Source organism: Microcaecilia unicolor, chromosome 6, assembly GCF_901765095.1.
Source record: "Microcaecilia unicolor chromosome 6, aMicUni1.1, whole genome shotgun sequence".
NCBI lineage: Eukaryota > Metazoa > Chordata > Amphibia > Gymnophiona > Siphonopidae > Microcaecilia > Microcaecilia unicolor.
Window position 1 is genome coordinate 142,276,763 of NC_044036.1, and position 20,568 is coordinate 142,297,330.

General features: G+C 46.8%; 1 protein-coding gene across 2 annotated transcripts in view; it reads right to left on the reverse strand.

Moving 5' to 3' along the window:
- LOC115471675 (tubulin monoglycylase TTLL3-like) overlaps positions 1-20,568 on the reverse strand; it is a 47,421-nt gene that overhangs the window by 1,397 nt on the left and 25,456 nt on the right. Inside the window, exons 11-16 of one of the 2 annotated variants that reach the window (XM_030205448.1) lie at positions 19,254-19,443; positions 18,605-18,753; positions 18,066-18,309; positions 13,295-13,730; positions 11,728-12,358; positions 6,132-6,369 (exon numbers count right to left, since the gene is read on the reverse strand). In XM_030205448.1, the coding sequence (XP_030061308.1) occupies positions 6,152-6,369; positions 11,728-12,358; positions 13,295-13,730; positions 18,066-18,309; positions 18,605-18,753; positions 19,254-19,443 (1,868 nt within the window). In that variant the 3' untranslated portion in view covers positions 6,132-6,151. Of the gene's footprint in view, positions 1-5,607; positions 6,370-11,727; positions 12,359-13,294; positions 13,731-18,065; positions 18,310-18,604; positions 18,754-19,253; positions 19,444-20,568 lie in introns of those variants that run through there. The other variant, XM_030205450.1, reaches the window with a different exon arrangement.

The following is a 20,568-nucleotide window of genomic DNA, read 5'->3' on the forward strand; positions in this document are numbered from 1 at the left end:
ACCAGCAGGTGGAGATAGAGAGCAATCCTTTTGCCTCCCTATATGTGGTCATGTGCTGCCGGAAACTCCACAGTATGTTCTCTATCTCAGCAGGTGGTGGTCACACACAGCAGCAGCTCTGGCTAGGCCTCCAAGCCTAATTTTTAGGTTTTGTTGAGTGCCTGGGGTTGAGGGCTCTTCTTGAGCAAGTGCAAACCTGGTGGTGCCAGGTCCCTCCTTTTCTCCCCCCTCCTGCTGGCTCCGTTAAAAAAAAAAAAAAAAAAAAATTTTGAACGTCCTTAAAGGCGTTTATTTCGACGTTTATTTAAACGTTTATTGCAGCTACTCACTGGGACACCAGGTCGTTACAGCTCGGAGCGGAAAGCAGGTAATTTTTACCTTTTTATAGCGGGCAGGGGGTTCCCCGATTGATCTCCACGTGGCATATGGCGTCGGAGGGCGAGGGCGCAAAGAGTCGCTCCCCGGATCGCTTAGGCGCTTCTAGAGGGGATGCGGGGGTCTTAAAGTCTGATTCGCCCTTGTTGGGTGACAGTTTCGTGACCGATGAGTGTCCCGGTCCTTCCTCCGGCGTGGCGGTTTTTTCCCGCCATAAACGCCCATCCCCCGCTGCTCGCCTCCGCCATCTTGGCCGGCCACGCGGCTCGGACGGCTTCTTCGTGGGCCGCCCTTGAGGGAGACATTAATGCCATGGACGCCCTTAATTTGGGCGACGGCACCAAAGCGGCTAAAGTTAAGCGCCGTTTTTCCCGCGCGGCTCCTTCGCGGAGTGTCGCGCCGGACGCCATTTTGGATGCGCAGCATGTCTCTCCCCCGCTCTTGCGAGCGCCGGTTGAGGGTGCGTCTAGGGCTGTAGCCCAGGCTGCGGAAGTGCACAGTCTGGGGGGTTTCTCCCCCGAGTTTGTTTTGCTGCTGCATCAAGCCTTCCTTATGCAAAACGCTGCCCCTGCTCCCTCGTTTGGTAAAGAGGTTGAGGTCCCCGGAGGTAAACGCCCTCGGGTTGATTCCCAGGCCTTGGAGGACCTTGTCTCCTCCGATGTAGATGAGGGCAGCGTATCTGAGTTCTCTCAACGGTCCTTTGCGGATTCCTTGGAGGAGATGGATCCCCGCTCGGTTGGAGCGGATGACCCCTCTGCAGCGCGGCTTTTTAGCTCAGAGGATTTGCCCAACCTGTTAGTGCAGGCCATGGGCATTTTGAAGATTTCCTCTTCGGAGGACGTCTCTCCCTCAGCCCCTGTTGGCTCTGCCATTATGCTGGGGACGAAACGCCCGCCTAGAACCTTCCACGTGCATGATGCCATGCACACCTTAATTTTGGCTCAATGGGATGTCCCGGAAGCGAGCCTCAAAGTGGCTAGGGCTATGTCCTGCCTCTATCCTTTGCCTGAAAGTGAACGTGAGGCCTATCTGTGGCCTACCGTGGATTCTTTAATCACTGCGGTGACTAAGAAAACGGCTTTGCCGGTGGAAGGTGGCACGGCCCTAAAGGACGCCCAAGACAGAAGATTGGAGGCGGCCTTAAGGTCGTCCTTTGAGGCGACTGCTTTAAGTTTGCAGGCCTCGGTTTGCGGTTCCTATGTGGCCAGGGCGTGCCTGACTATGGTGCAGCGGGCTTCCCCCTCGGATCATTCCTTGAGGGCTGATTGGCCGGCCCTGGAATCGGGCTTAGCCTATTTGGCAGACTTGCTGTATGATGTCTTGAGAGCCTCAGCTAAAGGCATGGCTCAGACAGTCTCTGCGCGGCGGTGGCTTTGGCTGAAACATTGGTCTGCTGACCACGCCTCTAAATCCCGCCTGGCTAGATTGCCTTTTAAAGGCAAGCTGCTCTTTGGGGTCGAGCTGGACAAAATCGTGACCGATCTCGGCACGTCTAAGGGCAAGAAGTTACCAGAGGTCAGGGCTCGGGCTAGTACTCGTTCCGGTACCTCCAGAGGACGGTTTCAGGAAGCCCGTCGGTACCGCCCGGGCAGGTCGGGCTCCTCTGCCCCCTCTTCCTTCAAGAGGACTTTCTCCCCCAAGCAGCATTCCTTTCGCAGAGACCGCCGTCCCGGAGGTGCTCCCTCCGGTCCTCCCCCAGGGTCTCGTACCCAATGACGGGGCCTTGGTCCACGCCCCAGTGCAGATTGGAGGACGGCTGTCCTCGTTTATGGGCGAGTGGACCACAATAACTTCAGACGCTTGGGTGCTGGAAGTCATCAGAGACGGCTACAAGCTAGAGTTCTGCCGACCCTTAAGAGACGGGTTTGTACTCTCTCCCTGCAAGTCTCCGGTCAAAGCTGTGGCAGTGCAGCAGACCTTGGACAACCTGATCCGCCTGGGTGCGGTCGTTCCGGTGCCAGAAAATCAGATTGGCAAGGGACGTTACTCCATTTACTTTGTGGTACCAAAGAAAGGAGGTTCTGTCCGGCCTATCCTCGACCTCAAAGGGGTCAATCGGGCCTTGAAAGTGCGGCACTTTCGCATGGAGACTCTCCGCTCTGTTATAGCGGCAGTAAAGGCAGGAGAGTTCTTGGCTTCCTTGGACATCAAGGAAGCGTACCTGCATATTCCCATCTGGCCTCCTCATCAACGCTTCCTGCGTTTTGCAGTCCTGGGACGACACTTCCAGTTCAGAGCCCTCCCTTTCGGGTTGGCTACTGCTCCGCGGACCTTTTCCAAAGTAATGGTGGTCATCGCGGCCTTCCTGCGAAAGGAAGGAGTACAAGTCCATCCTTATCTGGACGACTGGTTGATCCGAGCCCCCTCTTATGCAGAGTGCGGCAAAGCTGTGAACCGGGTGGTTGCTCTTTTGAGCTCCCTGGGGTGGATCATCCACTGGAAGAAGAGCCAGCTGCGCCCGACTCAGTCCCTGGAGTATCTGGGAGTTCGATTCGACACCCAAGTGGGCAGAGTGTTCCTGCCAGACAATCGGATTGTCAAACTTCAGGCTCAGGTGGACCAGTTCCGAGTAGCCTCTCCTCTTCGGGCTTGGGACTATGTGCAGCTGTTGGGCTCTATGACGGCCACGATGGAAGTAGTGCCCTGGGCCAGGGCTCATATGAGACCACTACAACACTCTCTGTTGCAGCGCTGGACTCCGATGTTGGAGGATTATGCTGTGCGCCTTCCCTTGGACCCAGCAGTGCGCAAGGCGCTGAGCTGGTGGCTGCAGACAGACAAGTTGTCTGCAGGAATGCCTCTGGTGACCCCAGAGTGGATTGTCGTCACGATGGACGCCTCTTTGACGGGCTGGGGAGCCCACTGCTTGGGAAGGACAGCGCAGGGGCTCTGGTCTCCTGCAGAGGCAAAATGGTCTATCAACCTCCTGGAACTCAGAGCCATTCGGTTGGCGCTTTTGGAGTTCATCCCGGTACTGGCGTTGAAGCCAGTACGGGTCCTGTCGGACAATGCCACTGCTGTGGCCTATGTCAACCGCCAGGGAGGTACCAAGAGCGCCCCTCTAGCCAAGGAGGCCATGAATCTATGCCAGTGGGCGGAAGCGAACCTGGAACAGCTGTCAGCGGCCCACATTGCCGGAGTCATGAATGTCAAGGCGGACTTTCTCAGTCGCCATACCTTGGAGCCCGGAGAGTGGCAGCTATCTGCTCAGGCGTTCTTGGACATCACGAAGCGCTGGGGCCAGCCGAGCCTAGATCTGATGGCATCATCGGCCAATTGCCAAGTGCCGCGCTTTTTCAGCAGAGGACGGGACCCTCGATCCCTGGGAGTAGATGCTCTTCTCCAACAGTGGCCGACACAAGAGCTTCTCTATGTGTTCCCGCCCTGGCCCATGTTGGGCAGGGTGCTAGACCGGGTGGCAAAGCATCCGGGCCGGATGATCCTGGTGGGTCCGGACTGGCCCAGACGTCCCTGGTATGCGGACTTGATCAGGCTCTCAGTCGACGATCCTCTGCGACTGCCTGTGGAGCAGGGCCTGTTACATCAGGGTCCCGTGGTGATGGAGGATCCCTCCCCCTTTGGTCTTACGGCCTGGCTATTGAGCGGCAGCGTCTGAGAAAGAAGGGCTTCTCAGACAAGGTCATCGCCACTATGCTGAGAGCGAGGAAGCGCTCTACTTCTACTGCTTACGCCAGGGTTTGGCGTACCTTTGCAGCGTGGTGTGAAGCAGGCTCACTTTCTCCCTTCACTGCTCCAATTTCTTCAGTGTTGGCGTTCCTGCAAGAAGGTCTGGGGAAAGGCCTGTCGCTCAGTTCCCTTAAAGTCCAGGTAGCGGCTCTGACTTGCTTCAGGGGCCGCCTGAAGGGTGTTTCCCTGGCTTCACAGCCAGATGTGGTGCGCTTTCTCAAGGGAGTTAATCACCTGCGCCCTCCTCTGCACTCTGTGGTGCCTGCATGGAATCTCAATCTGGTGCTAAGAGCATTGCAGAAGCTGCCTTTTGAACCCTTGTCGAGGGCATCTCTGAAAGACCTGACGTTGAAAGCAGTCTTTTTGGTGGCTATCACTTCAGCCAGAAGAGTTTCCGAGCTCCAGGCGCTCTCATGTCGAGAGCCTTTTCTGCAGTTCACTGAGGCAGGAGTGACTATTCCCACAGTGCCTTCCTTCCTGCCCAAGATTGTTTCTCGCTTCCATGTGAATCAGCAGCTCTGTCTCCCTTCCTTTCGTAGGGAGGACTACCCAGAGGAATACTCTGCTCTCAAATGTCTGGATGTGAGACGAGTCATCATCAGATACTTGGAAGTGACCAATGATTTCCGGAAATCGGATCATCTGTTTGTCCTCTTTGCAGGTCCTCGTAGGGGTCTGCAGGCTGCTAAGCCTACAGTGGCAAGATGGGTCAAGGAAGCCATTGCAGCGGCTTATGTGGCCGCGGGGAAGGTGCCGCCTATCCAGCTGAAGGCTCACCAGTCTATGGATTGATCAGCTTGATGATATGGAAGGTAAAATTATGTATCATACCTGATAATTTTCTTTCCATTAATCATAGCTGATCAATCCATAGTCCCTCCCAGATATCTGTACTGTTTATATTCTGGTTGCATTTCAGATTCAAGTTTAGTCTTCAGTTCCTGTTCAGGAAGACTTCGTGTTCAAGTTATTTTTTCACTTGGATTCTTCAAGAGTTGAGACGAGTTTGTGTTACAGTGGGCTGCTGCATTCCTCTCCCCTCCGTTTTACGGGGCTGGATTGAGATTTAAATTCTGCCGGCACTCCCTCCCGCTTCGTGCGGCTGTAGGGCAGCTTTGTACCCCTCCCGCTTCGGCGGTGTTAGGGTCAGTCAGCTCCCCCCGCGGTTGCGGTTGCAGGATAAGCCAGATCCCCCCGCATCGGCGGGTGTGGTGTCCCTCCCCCGCTCCGCGGGGATGAGCTGGACGGATTCCCCTCCCCCACTTGTGTGGGGATGAGCTGGGTTAATTCCCCTCCCCCGTTTCGGCGGTGGTGAGCTGGGCAGAGTGTCCCTTTGTGGGTGTAATTCTCTAAGTGCTGAGTCCTGCGGATGGAGCTTTGATATCGACATACTGAGGAGTTTCCGGCAGCACATGACCACATATAGGGAGGCAAAAGTTTGCTCTCTATCTCCACCTGCTGGTAGATGGACACAACCCACCAGTCTATGGATTGATCAGCTATGATTAACGGAAAGAAAATTATCAGGTATGATACATAATTTTACCTTTTAATATGGGAGCTTAAGTGCAATTCTGGTTGAAGGACAGACATGGTCATAAAAAAGTGCCATCCCAAATCAAAGGACCTGTACCTCCGTTAAATACAAATTTAATATTGCACAATAGATTTAAAACACAGTCTCAGGACAGTTAAGTCTAGTGAATGAAGGGGCTTGTGCAGAAATGTGTAATGGAGACTGAGGAACAGGAAAATGCCTCATTGACTTGTATATGGATTCTAGATACTAGACTTTTTTTTACCTACATAAAAGAAAACAGACTATTCCTCCCTTGTCCTGCAAATCTGTTTTCATGATAATATAAGAGATTTTAAAAATCTTTATGTTAAAGTCCATTTTACCCTTCCATCCTGAAGAAAAAAAAAAACCTGCACACTTCTGCAATTCATCTCTGGCCATCTTGATCGAGAGCACCTGAGGATCCCTCTTGGTATCTCAGGCACAAGATTCTGGATTTACAATGCTCTCATGCAATATAATTCTTGTTGCTTTGGCTTGGTGCACTTACAAGTTAAGTGTTCCTTCTCCTTAATGCATCCGAGGTGCGAGAATCGCTATTCCCCGAGCTGTCAGTACTTCTCCCTCCTCCTGGACCTTGAATAACGGGGGCGCCTTGGCAATATATAATCGGGGTGCCCTAGAAAGATGCCTTCTGAATATGGAGCAGCTGCATTGAAATGTCACATCTGTCTCGGACTTGCTTCCTTTGCAGAACAAGCATGGCATTCTGGGAACATCCTGGGGCCCTGTGAATGTGAGAGAAAGAAGCCAGTGAGAAGATGGACGTATTGTAAAGTCAAATTGGTCACCGAGTTAGGGGAAAAATGGACAGTTTTCTTTGCTGATAGCACTGAAGCACTGAGTAGGGAGGGGTGACAAGGTACCTGGATCCATGGTAGCTGCTGTAGGATCAGATTATAGGACATTTCTGTACGTGGTGTGTTCATACTTCCTTCGCTCTCACTCTTAGCGCGGGCTTCAGTGATCTCTAAGTGTATACGTATATTAATTTATTCCCATTTTTTAAGCTCCATTTACCTTTTCCTCCTGATCATATCCCAATAATTACTAACTGAGTTACATCCTGTCCGGTGATTTCGCTTTCATATTATGTCTAGGTTACTCAAAGTTGAAGGTTACCTCATTCTGCCCTTGGCACTTACCTTCCCCATCCTGTCCCTCGTTCATTCAGCAGAGCAGCTTTCTTCCTTAGATCTCGCTAGAAAGTCTGGACTTATGCTTTCAACATGTAAACCTATTTATTTCAAATCTGTTTTCTTCTGGTTTTTGTTCACCTACATGTCCTTGATGTGTTTATAGTTTGCAAGTCTCTTCCACTCAATCAGTGCATTTGTCTTGTTTTCTTCTGTGTGCTTGTAGATCCAACACAGAGGTAGTAGAACTGCAGACTCTATTAATATTTCATACATGCTCAACATTATTGCACTGATTCTTTACTGATAAATTGAATTTTTGAACTGTACTTGGGACAGTGCATGTGGTTAATGGAGTCTTGATGTCTTCCAGAGACTTACATTACTGAAGCAAATCTCCAAACAATTAGAATAGAGTATGGGATGGTTTGTAAAGCCAATACCGAATTTATTTTGGCCAAAAATGTGCAACCATCTTGAGTGTTTTGTAAGGAATACCATTTCTGCTGTAGCTCAGGTTCACACATTTATGTAGTATGTAATTGATGGTTTTTATCTGTAGAATATCTTGACCTTTTGAATATTAAAGATTCTTAGCTATAGTAATTCTCACTACACCCCCATTTGAAAGCTATTGTCATCACAGGTGTGTCTGGCTATCCTAAAAAAGTTTCATTCTACACTTCTGCCGTCCTTTCCGTGAAAGAGTATTCTTGCCATTACTCTTGCTTTTTTTGGAGTCTCAGCATGTTTGCTTGTGTGTGCAATATTAATACCTTTTCATGTGTTTTAATGTTGGTGCCCTATCTTTTCTCTCTCCTCTCCTGTAACGTATGCATTTTGGAAACCCTTCTCTGGACTATCTCAATTTGTTTCTGTATTCTGCTGGAGTTAGGGACACAGTAGTGCAGGTGACATTTCACTTGCAATGTGGACAATGGTATTTATCATCTTCTCTTTTCTGCAAGCTGTACCTACTTCTCCTTGTGCAACCTAACCTCCCTCTGGGCACCAGCATGTAGCACTGTGTGCTAACTTTGAAATCATCGGATAGAAGAATCCCAGGGTCTCTTTCCTGCTCTCTGGACATTAGCATCTTGCCCCTTTATGGTTATTTTCTCAAAATCCTAACTACAGCTAACTTAAATCTCCCTTTAATGTTAATTTCTTTAAAGATACACCAGTGCAATTCACAGGAAATCTGATGACATCTGTTCTGCCTATACTTCAACCCTCAGTGCTTTTACCACCTAAATGATAGTGATGCTCAGACAAATCATCTCATCTGTGACTGGTGCCATTCATTTGGCACTGGGGTTACTTTGAATTCACTTATTTTTCAGTTTCCTTGCTTCAGTTAGATGAGGATGTTATGGACTGGGAAGAGGAAGACGGAAGGACAGATGGAAGCTGATTGTGAAGCCCTCTAGGGCAGGGCTTACTACAGAGCAATGCCAATTTTCACAGGTTCCTACTCAAAGCAGAAACACAGCTTGTGCGCTAAGAGAGGTGACTTCAACATGAACAAGTCTAGAGCACGTAAAAACAGAAAAAGGGAGGAAAACTTCTTTAGTACATCTGGCCCTTAATATTGCCACCTCCCTTAGAGCCTCAGCTAGAACTGGGTGAGATATTTTTCTCATCGCAATAGTCCTTAAGCACATGTATGACGTAGGCGTTGCAAAAGAAAGCGATCAAGTCTGAGTTTAAAAGAGGTGAAGCATTATGGGGTCTCAGAGTTCTCTTAAAAATGATGCAGAAAAGGAAATTTACACCCAACCTTTCTGATACCCAGTAATAAACAAGGATATCACATCAGTCACATTAGGGTCTATACCAAAGGCACTTGGTTTATTTATAAGTCACTTTTGCAGAGAGGAAGGGATAGTGGATGGTATGGTGGGCAGACTGGATAGGCCATATGGTCTTTATCTGCTGTCATTTTCTATAATTACTTACTGAAAGTAATTAGCTATTAGCTGTTGTTAGAAATATGGACCTAGTTGATTACATGTTGATTTTTACCCACTTCAACATGAGGTACAGTCGCTTCAGTCGGGTTCTATACTTGATAGAACCCTACAGATAATGAAAATAAATCCTCTGGAAAATGTACGAGGAAATGCCTGAAATGAACAGAATTAGTTTACTTTCAGGCTGTGTGTGAGCAAATTTGAATAAATGAAAATTCCATTTTTTTAACAAAACCATGTCTGTCTTTCACCGTATTGGCATAAAACCTTTCTTAATCGAGCAGTTTCTCTTGGACCATCCAGTCTTCCCCGGTGTCTCTGCTTCCTAAGACTCCAGCGTCTCTTTCCTAGTCCTCATAGCTGCCAATTAGTGCTTTTGAAGATCAGACCTTGGTGTTTCTGTTACCAAATGGCGGTAGAAGGGAGCTCACAGTGGTGCCGGTGGGAAGGCCACCTTTTAGCGCCGCAAGTAAAAAGGCCTTTTCTTTAAAGGGCCAGTAAATGGCCATGCGGTAATTTTAAAAAATTGCTGCATGGCCATTTACTGCCGCAGCCCTTACTGCCTCCTACTTAGGAAGATGAGAGGGCTCCAGCGGTAATCTGCACTGCCTGATTAATGCTGGGTACACCCCCCTCACCAACTGTATATTCTAGCGCCGGAAATGGCGTGTAGGAGACCTGGAACTACCGCCGGGCTCAGCGGTAGGGCTGAATCACCACACGCTAAGCTGGCACAACTACTGCCCTTTCATAAAAGGTCCCCCTTAGGGTATCCCTCATACAAGCACAAAAGCATTCATGCAGCAACAGATAGCTGACCCTAGAAATACCATTCTGTACAGAACAAAAACTAGAAAGAACTTGAACTGAGGGGAAAGATGTGTGTGCAGATCATGCAAACCTGCTGTATATAGAATGGTTCTGTGTTCAATATACACAAATGCAAGTCTTTGTTTTTTTTTCACCTTTACAGGAAACACGGAACCCAAGGCTGTAGTTCTTTGGGTGCTACACTAGCTTCGGAAGATCTTGAGAGGATGTGGGTAGTGACTTCTTCAAAAGGGTAAAAGGAGACACGACCGACATCTGTCAGGACTCTAGATCCTATACTTCCATTATGCTTGTACTGTTCATAAGAAACCAGAAGGTATGAGAGAGATCAATCTTCAGAGGGACATAAGCCTGAGGATGGTGTGGTCTCCTAGCCAGATAACCATTCTGCCTCCAAATCGGTAGCTGCCCCACTGCCGGTTTGCATAGATCAACCCAGCGTATGCGAGCCCACTTTATCAGACACATGAAGGTTAATTTGGGAGAGAGATACTTACATATGAAGATGGATGGAAGAGGATGTGCAGGGAAGGATGCTATCCTGCATTGCTTAGAAAACCAGGGTATGCTAGGTGTAATAGAGTGGAGAATGCGGCTTCCTACTTATGCAAAAATGGGAAGCCTTGTTTGTGAAGGGATTGAACCTCCTTGATGGGCAGTGCTGGCTATAAGAGAGCAAGGGCAAATCAAAGGGGACAGTGCACAAAACAACATTTTTGGAACAAATTGGAACCTTCTCTGTTCTCAGTAAAATGGTTTCTGTGATGCTCGTATAATAATGGATTTATCCATTTCAATATTGTTTTGCATGAAGTAATGCCACATAAGTGTTTCTCAGAATAAGCAAATTAAGCAGTTTGATGACTGGGAAGAAGGGGAGTGAATAGGGTAATTGCCTCAGATTAACACCTAAGAAGGTATCATCATGGTGGTCAGCCATGCTAGCTGTTCTCTGGTGGTTTGGACGCAATGCAACATTTTGCTCTCAACTGTTGGTTTTCAGAAAGTCTGAGCTGCGCAGTTTTCGTGATAAAGCCAGTTTGTGTGTGTGGGGGGGGGGGGGGGGTTATTGGCACCACATGGTTTATAGAGCTGGCAGGAGCACTGGATAGAGTGAGCCTGACCCAGTGTGTGCCCATGTCATCTCAGAAGTGTGCCTAACCTGTTCTTAAAATCCTTAACTGACAGAGCTTTCACCACAGTCCATGTAACATATTCACTGCCCTCAGTTACAAAGGTCTTCCCAAAGGTTTGCTTTCTGTCTGCGTTTTTCCAATTTAATACTACTACAGTTACAGACATTTTTGTTTAGAAATTACCTCAACCACAAAGCACTAACAATTCTGGATAGGGCTCTGTGCTCACAGCATTCATGGTGATGGGCTGGTCTGCACACCATAAAAGAAACCTTCAAAAATGTTTGTAAATATGTACTATATTTATATAAATATGTATCTTTTTTAATAAATATTTTTCATGATTTACTCACAGTTTTCCATTGCCTAGTAATCAGTGTATCTGATCAGTACAGACATTTCCTTCCTGTTGGAGTAGCATGGCTCACTTTAGGCGTCTCACCTTGCTAAATGTACCAGAATCCCTCCTATAAACTTAAAGCAGATCGCTTCCTCTGAACTGCACAGAATGACTTTCCTACGCATCATGACAGAACCATATCATTTAAGTTTTGTTTGGGACTCGTCCCAAAATCTTGCACATGCTTTCTGATTCTATTCCTATTTTTTTTTTTTTAATCTTGATGACAGACGAGCCCCATTCTTGAACTGCCGGTTGACTCCCCCTTTCATCCTTTTTAGTTTTTTCCTGATTGGACATGCTTTGATGGAGAGGAGCTGCGGATCACACAGACTTGGGTCGTCTTCCTTTTTCAGTGATTTGTGTTCGCTTGTTACTGGCAAATTTGTCTTTGGCGCATCCTTTGCGAGGCTGCAGGATTGGGCGGAAGCTGCTTGCAAGGGCTCCTTTTCTTGGAGAATTTGTAGAGATGTGGTTTGGTGCCTGCTCCAACCAAGCTTCTTATGGGGACGAATGAGAGAAGAAGAACAGAAACAATAGGGGGGACCAGTTCGATGCAGGCCTGAGAAGGGGACATACTTCAAAGGTAGCCATACCAGCTGCTCCCTACCTGTGTATTTGCCTTGCTTTCGCACCTGGATCTCCACACGGTCGAAGCTGGTGCAACTTAACTTAAGGTCTTTTATCTCTTGGAGCCTTATGGAGTTCCTTGGGCTGAGGATCTTCTCTGGGTTGCTCACATTGCAAAACTGGGGACTGGCTAATTGCTGCTGCTCTGGTATGGGCTCTTCTGTCCTGATGGTAGCTGTATTGTATAACAATGACCTTTCCTCTTGCCATTCTGCTTGGTTTCTGCAAGGATTCCTCAGTCTGTGAATATATGCGGCTATGCTGTCATCCTTCCACTCGGCTTTTGCTCTGTTTTCTTTTCCAGTGGCCCTCTTGCTCCTTAGGTCTCCTTGATGCCTCCAGCAGTCTGAAACTTTGCTTATGATGGGCCAGGATAAGTCGGTTGCCACAGTAAAATTATACTTGCGGGTGATCTGCTGCCCATTTCTTGAGTCTGTGTTTGTTCTGAAGCTTTTAGACGGTTGTGGCATGGAACTGCACTTCTGGCTACTATAGATCATAGCAGTGGCAACCGTGTCTTCATTTCTTGGCTTTAGGATTCTTGGTTTTTTAACTGTGGCTCCTTCCACCAAAAGATTTATTCCTAAGTACTGGGGAACTTCGACAGCTGGCTAGAAAAAGAAACAGGACAGTAGCCTTAATGACCTTTTTTGATAGCTTCAACTGATTATACTCATGATTTTTCATCTTATTCAGTATGAATATAATTTTTAAGTGACGATGACCTTTCAATTATACTACCTTTTAGCTTCCTCCTAGCGTAAACATTCCTCAGTTGTCTAGTTTTAACTCTTAGTGTAACTGCTCTGTATACCTATTGTTAACAATCTTCCTATGCTTTCTTTTTTCTATTTACAGTTGCTTTTAGGAGGGGGATGGAACTTGACAGGCCACCTTTCTGTGGTTACAGTCAAGGTGGTTTACATATTATATACAAGTACTTATTTTGTACCTGGGGCTATGGAGGGTTAAGTGACTTGCCCAGAGGAACTGAACCCGGTTCTCGGGCCCCTGCACTAAGCAATCTCTGCATACTGGGGCCAATAGTCAAAATGAAAGCCTGCAGGGACTGTTGCTTTGATGACCACTGCAGACCCCCCACAGCTCAAAATAACTGTGGCCTTCACACCAACGTGTGTGGCCTAGTGGTTAGAGTAGTGGACTTTGGTCTTGGGGAACTGGGTTCGATTCCACTGCAGGCACAGGCAGCTCCTTGTGACTCTGGGTAAGTCACTTAACCCTCCACTGCCCCAGGCACAAATAAATACCTGTAGATAATATGTAATCCGCATTGAGCCTGCTATGAGTGGGAAAGCGTGGGGTACAAATGTTAAAAAAAAAAATTGTATGGGTTTTGTTTTTTAAATAAAAGTCTTTCATATGGTAATATGAGCTTCAGTTTGCTCTAAAAGGCGCACAAATTATACATAATAAAACACAAATTAAATCATTAAAATAAAACTAAAACAATACCAGGGAAGGTCTGTGCATGCTGAATGGGCGCATAGCATGCAGTATGGTGATTTTAAGCAATGGGCATGTCTCACCTGCTTGCAAATGAGCTCAAAGGCCCCAGTGGTACAGTTGCGGTCGTGCTTGCGGTCGATCACCACCCGGATGGTGTCTTCCTGCACATTTTGACAGAGTTTGCTTGTGACTGCTGTAGATGGTGCCATGGTTGGACTGGCATTAATCTCAATGAGCCAGGGTTGGAAGTCTTCTCCGAACATGAAATCTGCACCATACAGCTCAAAGCTGTTCTTTCGAAACTCTACCACGTCCTGTGCAGTCTGCATGGCATGCAGCACCGCTGACTTCATGCCAGGAATAATGACTTCTGACCAGACATCTTTGGGCCCCACCTGCTGCAGATAATCCTGGAACTGTTCACTTGACCACATGTTGTCAGCAGGCACTTGAGGATTTCGGCGCTGCGAGTTTATGTAATGTTTCTGGATAGAGTTGTTGCAGAGATGTATAGAGCTAAACAAGGAAGATAACAGCATGTCAAACTTCACAAACACAACAATCATGCTGAGGAGGCCCAGGTGCTAAAGCGTTCAAGGCCTCTTCCCCCCCACCTCTAACTTTTTCACCTTTGTTCAATAAATTAATTACAAATGTACTGGTCTGATCAGCAGTGTTGGTCATTTAATAACATGCAGTTATGTTTCCTACTAAACTCAACAGGCTGTTATAAGATTCACCATCAAAGTATTTACAGTGTGTGTTTTGTGTTGCCATTATTCTTCAGTGATACTGGAATTAAAAAAAAAAATTACTTTCTCCATAATGAAAAAATGTCTCTTGAAATTGGGCTCCATCCTAGCTTTGCAGCTAGTAAGCATGATGAATTAAACCAGCTTCACAGGGATCGTTCAAATATTCAGCAAAGGAGGATCCCATACAGTTCACAGTAGGATACTCTCAGAATTAACCCTGGGGTTTGATACTTGTATCATGGCCATGAGAACAAGGAAAAAGGGGGACAGTGAAAGAAAATATTCTCTGGAAGACAGCCATAAAGGATGGTGATGTCATTTGGTTGATGGCAGTGGGCAGCCATGTGCAGACACTGGCAGAGCAATTCAATTGAAAGCTTCTCTCCCTTGCATATTAATGCTCTGATGCTTCCTATGGTAGTTTTTCATCTCCACCTGACACAGCCAGGTGAGTTTTTCTTTGATCTCAAACAATAGATAAATAAACTTAAGTGTTCACTCTATCTGGAGGGAAAAGGGAAGGGAGCACTATGAAAATGACACCTAATGTACAGGCTCATATAAGGCAGCAGTAAGAAACAAAACCTATGCAGTGGGCATCTTTATGGTTCCAGTGGGTGCAGCCAAAACAAATCTTACTGTATGCAGTGTTAAAGATTTGAGTCCTCCAACCCAACATATGGCATCAGAGATCGCAGATTGGGAGGGGAGTTGGAGGTCAGAATCATCAAGATACTCAAATTTCAACCACGCTCACTCAGACCAATGGTCCATCTAGCCCAGTATTCTGCTTCCAACAGTGGCCAATCCAGGTCACAAGTACCTGGCATAATCCCCCAAAGTAGCAAGATTCCATTCTACTTACACTCTAGGATACGCAATGGCCTTCTCTAGATCTACCTTAATTACTTTCCATGGTCTGTACCTTCAGAAATTTGTCCAAACTGTTGTTTTTAAACACAGCTCCATTAACTGCTTTTATCACATCCTTTGGCAATAAATTCCAGAGTTTAATTATGCATTGAATATTACTAGCAGGCTTATTTTCGAAAGAGAAGGGTGCATCCTTCTCCCAGGGTTGTCCAAATCGGCATAATCGAAAGCCAATTTTGGGCATCCTCAACTGCTTTCCGTCATGGGGATGACCAAAGTTCACGGGGGCGTGTCGGAACCATAGCGAAGGTGGGACTGGGGCGTGCCTAACACATGGGCGTCCTTGACCGATAATGGAAAAAAGAAGGGCGTCCCTGATGAGCACTTGGGCGACTTCACTTGGTCCATTTTTTTGTTATGACCAAGCCTCAAAAAGGTGCCTGAACTGACCAGATGACCACCGGAGGAAATCGGGAATGACTTCCCCTTACTCCCCCAGTGGTCACCAACCCCCTCCCACCCTAAAAAAAAAAAAAAATTAATATTTTTTGCCAGCCTCTACCCAGCTCTATCACAGCAGTATGCAGGTCCCTGGAGCAGTTTTAGTGGGTGCAGTGCACTTCAGGCAGGCGGACCCAGGCCCCCCCCCCCACCTGTTACACTTGTGGTGGTAAATGTGCGCCCTTCAAAATCCACCAGAAACCCACTGTACCCACATGTAAGTGCCCCCTTTCACCCCTTAGGGCTATGGTAGTGGTGTACAGTTGAGGGGAGGGGGGTTTGGGTGGCTCAGCACACAAGGTAAGGGAGCTATGCACCTGGGAGCAATTTCTGAAGTCCACTGTAGTGTCCCCTAGGGTGCCCAGTTGGTGTCCTGGCATGTCAGGCGTACCAGTGCACTACAAATGCTGGCTCCTTCCACGACCAAATGGCTTGGATTTGGTCGTTTCTGAGATGGGCGTCCTTGGTTTCCATTATCGCCGAAAATCAGGGACGACCATCTCTAAGGTCGGCCTAAATTTCACGATTTGGGTGTCCCCAACCGTATTATCGAAATGAAAGATGAACGCCCATCTTGTTTTGATAATACGGGTTTCCCCGCCCCTTCGCCGGGACATCCTGTGAGGACGTCCTTAGGAAAACTTGGGCGCCCCTTTCTATTATGCCCCTCTATGTAATTTTCATGGAGTGTCCCCTAGCCATCATACCCATTCCACTCCACCTTTTAGTATTCTCATTGGCATTTTTCATATGATGTCTATTGGAGAAACAATATAGTCTTATCCAAGCCTGAGGTGGTAACAATGCAAGTACTGTGCAACTTACTTATCTATTACTTGCAAACTTACGCTTTATATATACATTATCTGGGAAAGAGAGATTTCAAAGAGACGATCATTTAGAGTGAGAAAATGCCTCTGTATGTCAGCGGTCTGGATATTTATACACCTTACGGACTTGCTGAACTGAATCTTCACGGGCAAAAAACTTGCATTTTCCTGATATCTCAATTCTCTTTTCAATTTCTCGTCTCAGTTATGCTTTTGTTCTTTTATTTTTTTATTATTTTTCTTTCTTATCTGTAATTCTTGATGCTACTGGAAGCAATAATTGAAGGCAAATTTTGCCATACAAACAATTAGAAGCAATGTGACTGAAAGTGAAACGACCTGAGCTCTCACTTATTTTATAGCTGTTGCCAGGTCCTTTCTTATACATTTGTCTTCTGATATTTAGCCAGGTCCTCTCCAGATGCTGAAGAAGAGATTTAATTTACATAGACCTCATGTGCAAAGTGTCAGTGCCAACCAGGATGTCACCTCTGTGGGGCAGCACTTTACAAAACCAGAACACTGCATCAATGATTTTATGGTGAGAATGCTAAAAGGAAACTTTAAGACAATCCAGGAACGTAAGACTTTTGAAGTCAGAATGATTAAATATTTTGACACCCACCAGCCAGGACAAAGATCTGGATTTTCTAGCCCACTATAAACCATAAAATTCTATTGCTTTGTCACTGTCTTATCACCATGCATATTTCCCTGCCCCTCATCCACCCGGCTCTCCCTGTCTCACACCTAACCCACCCCACCCTCATCCTGTGAGACTGTCACTGGAATACTTTGATGTTTCATTTATATATACTGTTATTTATCAACATTTGCTTATTTCCGATCTGATAAAGAAGGATTACCTTTGAAAGCTAATCAAAAAATGTATTAAGTTAGTCCAATAAAAAAGGTACCATCTTATTTTCTTTTCTTCCTATTGGTGTACTTGGAACCCTCTCTTTTCTATCTGAGTAAGCATACCCTCAGCAGCTGGGCTGTGGATTGTCTACAGTGTTGCTATTCAGCTGCAAATTTGACTTCGGCAGGTAGAATTTCCATACACCAGTTTTTTCATGCGGCTGTATCAGTTTAAAGGGAAAAAAATCCAGCTTCCATGGCTAACCTCTGAGCTACAAGATATTTGTAAACCAGAAACCTAGTCTTCAGTCCACACACTGCCTTGAACGAATTCCTTCAAAAAGGCAGTAAATAAATATTTACATATATACATGCTTTCCCAGCTTACTATCATCTGCACTTATATTCAAGACTTCAGAGTGTGTTTGGACAGTCTGTCCATCACAATCGCTTCATCTAGCCTTTGCTCCAATCCACCTCCCATAACCTCTCACCCCACCCACCCAATTTTTAAAAACTTGGGTTGCTCCCCACCAATCCCAACTTTAGCAACCTTCAGTTTAAGATCACCACCCATTATGGCTGTATTTTCCGCTGCTGTCCTCTGAAGAAAGCGAAGTTGCTTACCTGTAATGAGAAATCCTTTTGAACAACAGGGAAATGCTAGCCCGACTATTACAATAACTATAACTGTTATATGGACTGCTGTTAGAAGTGCCATTGCTAGCACTGGGGCATTAATGGAGAGGAAATTTTCAAATTAATTGCTCTGGCGGTGTCTGTGCATGGTTGCCATCAACTGGATGGCATCAGCTTCCTCTATGCCTGCATTTCCCCATTGTCCACAGAGGACACCCATTACACATAATGAACTTTGCTTAACTTGGGGGGAGGTCTATCAAATTCATGTGGGCACAAAAGCTGCAAGTGGAAAGGGGAAGGTGTACAGAGAGATGCATTTACAGCGGGGCTGTGGCAGAATGTATCTTCCCCTCCCTTATGTCCCATGCTTGTTCTATAGTCACACCTACGTGTCCAGGTTGTCCAAGGAGAATGGCTGAGTGCAGAATCGTATGTAGCTGTACCGGTAGAACCAAACAGTTAAAGGGTTCCAGTCTGTCACTAGAAACCACTGCCTTAAGTCGAACTTTGTGCCAAAGATGAGGAGGGGTTTCTCAATGTACTTCTGCACCACCCATTTCCCATCCAGAACCAATGTGGGGTTACAGTCCACCAGTTTGAGCATCTCCTCCAAGCGATCCAGGCAAATTATCCCTGTCAAGAGAAAGATTGAAATGCATCTTCTTACCTCATTGCTCAAACAAGAGGCACCAATGCACATCAGTGACCCAATAAATGGGCATATGAAGGAGCAATCATCTGCTGTTATGCCCCTTTGAGGTTATACATGTTCACTGATGTAGCAGAGTACTTGGTGGTGGAATGTTAAGCAGGAGAAAACGTCTATATGAACATCTGTACAATCTCTATGATCTGGTTGAGTCCGTGCAAAGAAGCTGTATCTCAGCAGTTGGCCATGTGATTTGATGCACAATTATCCTTTGCTTACCTCTGCCACGGGATTTCGCTCCTGGCTTTACAATCCAGATATTTCGGACCCCCTCAATGTTCAGCTGTGGGGTCACTGCTTTCAGCTGCTCCAGGACACGTTCACAGTGCTTTAGGCAAGTCTCTGACTGTTCTATGATTGCACTATCACTGCAAGCAGAGACAAACAATGAAAGACCTCGGAAATGGTCATCTTTCAGTACAATGTTCTAGCTGTTCCACTGTACTTGAAGTGAAAGCTAAAGAGCAAGAGGCAGACAGTGTCACCAGAAAGACTACAGTCTACGATAAAAAGGGAGAAACACGTAACATAACATGTCAGATTTTACATACCGTATCACTCCCAGAGGCTCAGAACAGTTTACAACAGTACAAAAAAAGAAACATAATGTAAACCAGTCTAAAAGAGGATTTATATACATATAGTCAGAGTTTGGCAACAAACTGAAACATTTGCGACAGACACAATGCATAGTGAAGTTATTGCTATTTTGCAGCCGTTTGAAAAGAAAAGTAGAATTTTGAAGTAAATGAAATTAATACATAGTAGCTTCTATGGGTCTGGGAATTGTAATCATACTGCCTGGCGAACCAGCCCTCATTCAGACATGATGAGACATCAATACGTTTGGTCAGGTATTGCTACTTACTGAACAACTTGGTAATAGCTCTGCAGAAACTTCTCCCACTGGGCACTGGTCATATTGAACGTCGATTCTTTCTTTGTGTCAATATCTTCATGTTCCAGGCTGTTAAGATATTCTTCACTGGCGAACAGAGCCATCTCAATCAGCTGAGATGAAACATGACCTCCTTTCCTCTTACCAGCCTTTTTACCTTCTGTAATGGGAAAGTAAGGGTAGATGCTTAAAGAGATTTATGTGTTTTTGAAGGAAGGGCAGAGCTGTCGAGAGACTGGGCCAGGCCTGGGGCAAGGCTGCCCCCGGGGCCCTGCCCCACCCCGCCGCCCCCTCCATCCACTACCGGGCCCCCCTCTTAATTCAAATCATAGTGCCTCATCTCGACTTCACTCCGTGTGAAAGAAACGCAGCAGTGGCAGCCTGCAGATCGCCTCCCTTCGGGCCTTCCCTCCCTGTGTCCCGCCCTCACGCAAGTTATGTGAGACGAGGGCGGGACACAGGGAAGGAAGGACTGAAGGGAAGTGATCAGCAGACTGCTGCTGTTGCGCTTCTTTTACACAGAGCGAGGTCGAGGTGAGGTGCTAAGATTTGAATTCAGGGGGGCCCGGCCCGGTGGTGGACGGAGGAGGGTGGGTGGAAGGGACTGCAGCGCTGGGCCCGGGAATTTTGTCCCCCCTGCACCCCCTCTCGGTGGCCCTGAGGAAGGGTAAGGGTGTTGGGTTGGTACAACCAGATTTCAGTTGCATCAGTTCTTACAGCTCATCTGTGCTGAAATATTGAATACTAGTAAAAAAGCCCAGTTTCTGATGCAAATGAAACGGGGGGCTAGCAAGGTTTTCTTCTGTGTGCATGTGGGAGTGTGTGTGTCCCTGCCCTCTGTCCTCTCTCCCTTCCCCTGTGCTGTCTGTCCTCTCTGTCCCCTCCCCCCTCGGAGTCGAGTCCTTCAGTGTTAAGTTTCCTGCTGTGCTGTGTTTATGTTACAGAGATAGTGAGGGCTTCTGCCCTCTCTCCCCTTCCCCTTCTGAGTCCTTCACTGTTACAGAGAGAGCGATTTGATTTCGTGCTTTGCTGTGTTTTCCTTCACTGTTTGTGTTACAGAGAGAGTGAGGGTGGGGCAGACACTCATGGGGAAACCGGATATCTCTCCCCCTTCACACTTCCGGCTGGAGGCTTCATTTAGAACGTTGGTGGTGCTTTTTATATATAGAGATTGGTGTTTACAGAACAGAGGCCCTGGTCATTAGAGATTAGTGAAAGCAACAACCATAAGGATGGAAAGCAGCAGATGGGGGATAACAATGTGAAAAGGCCAGTAAAGTTGGTG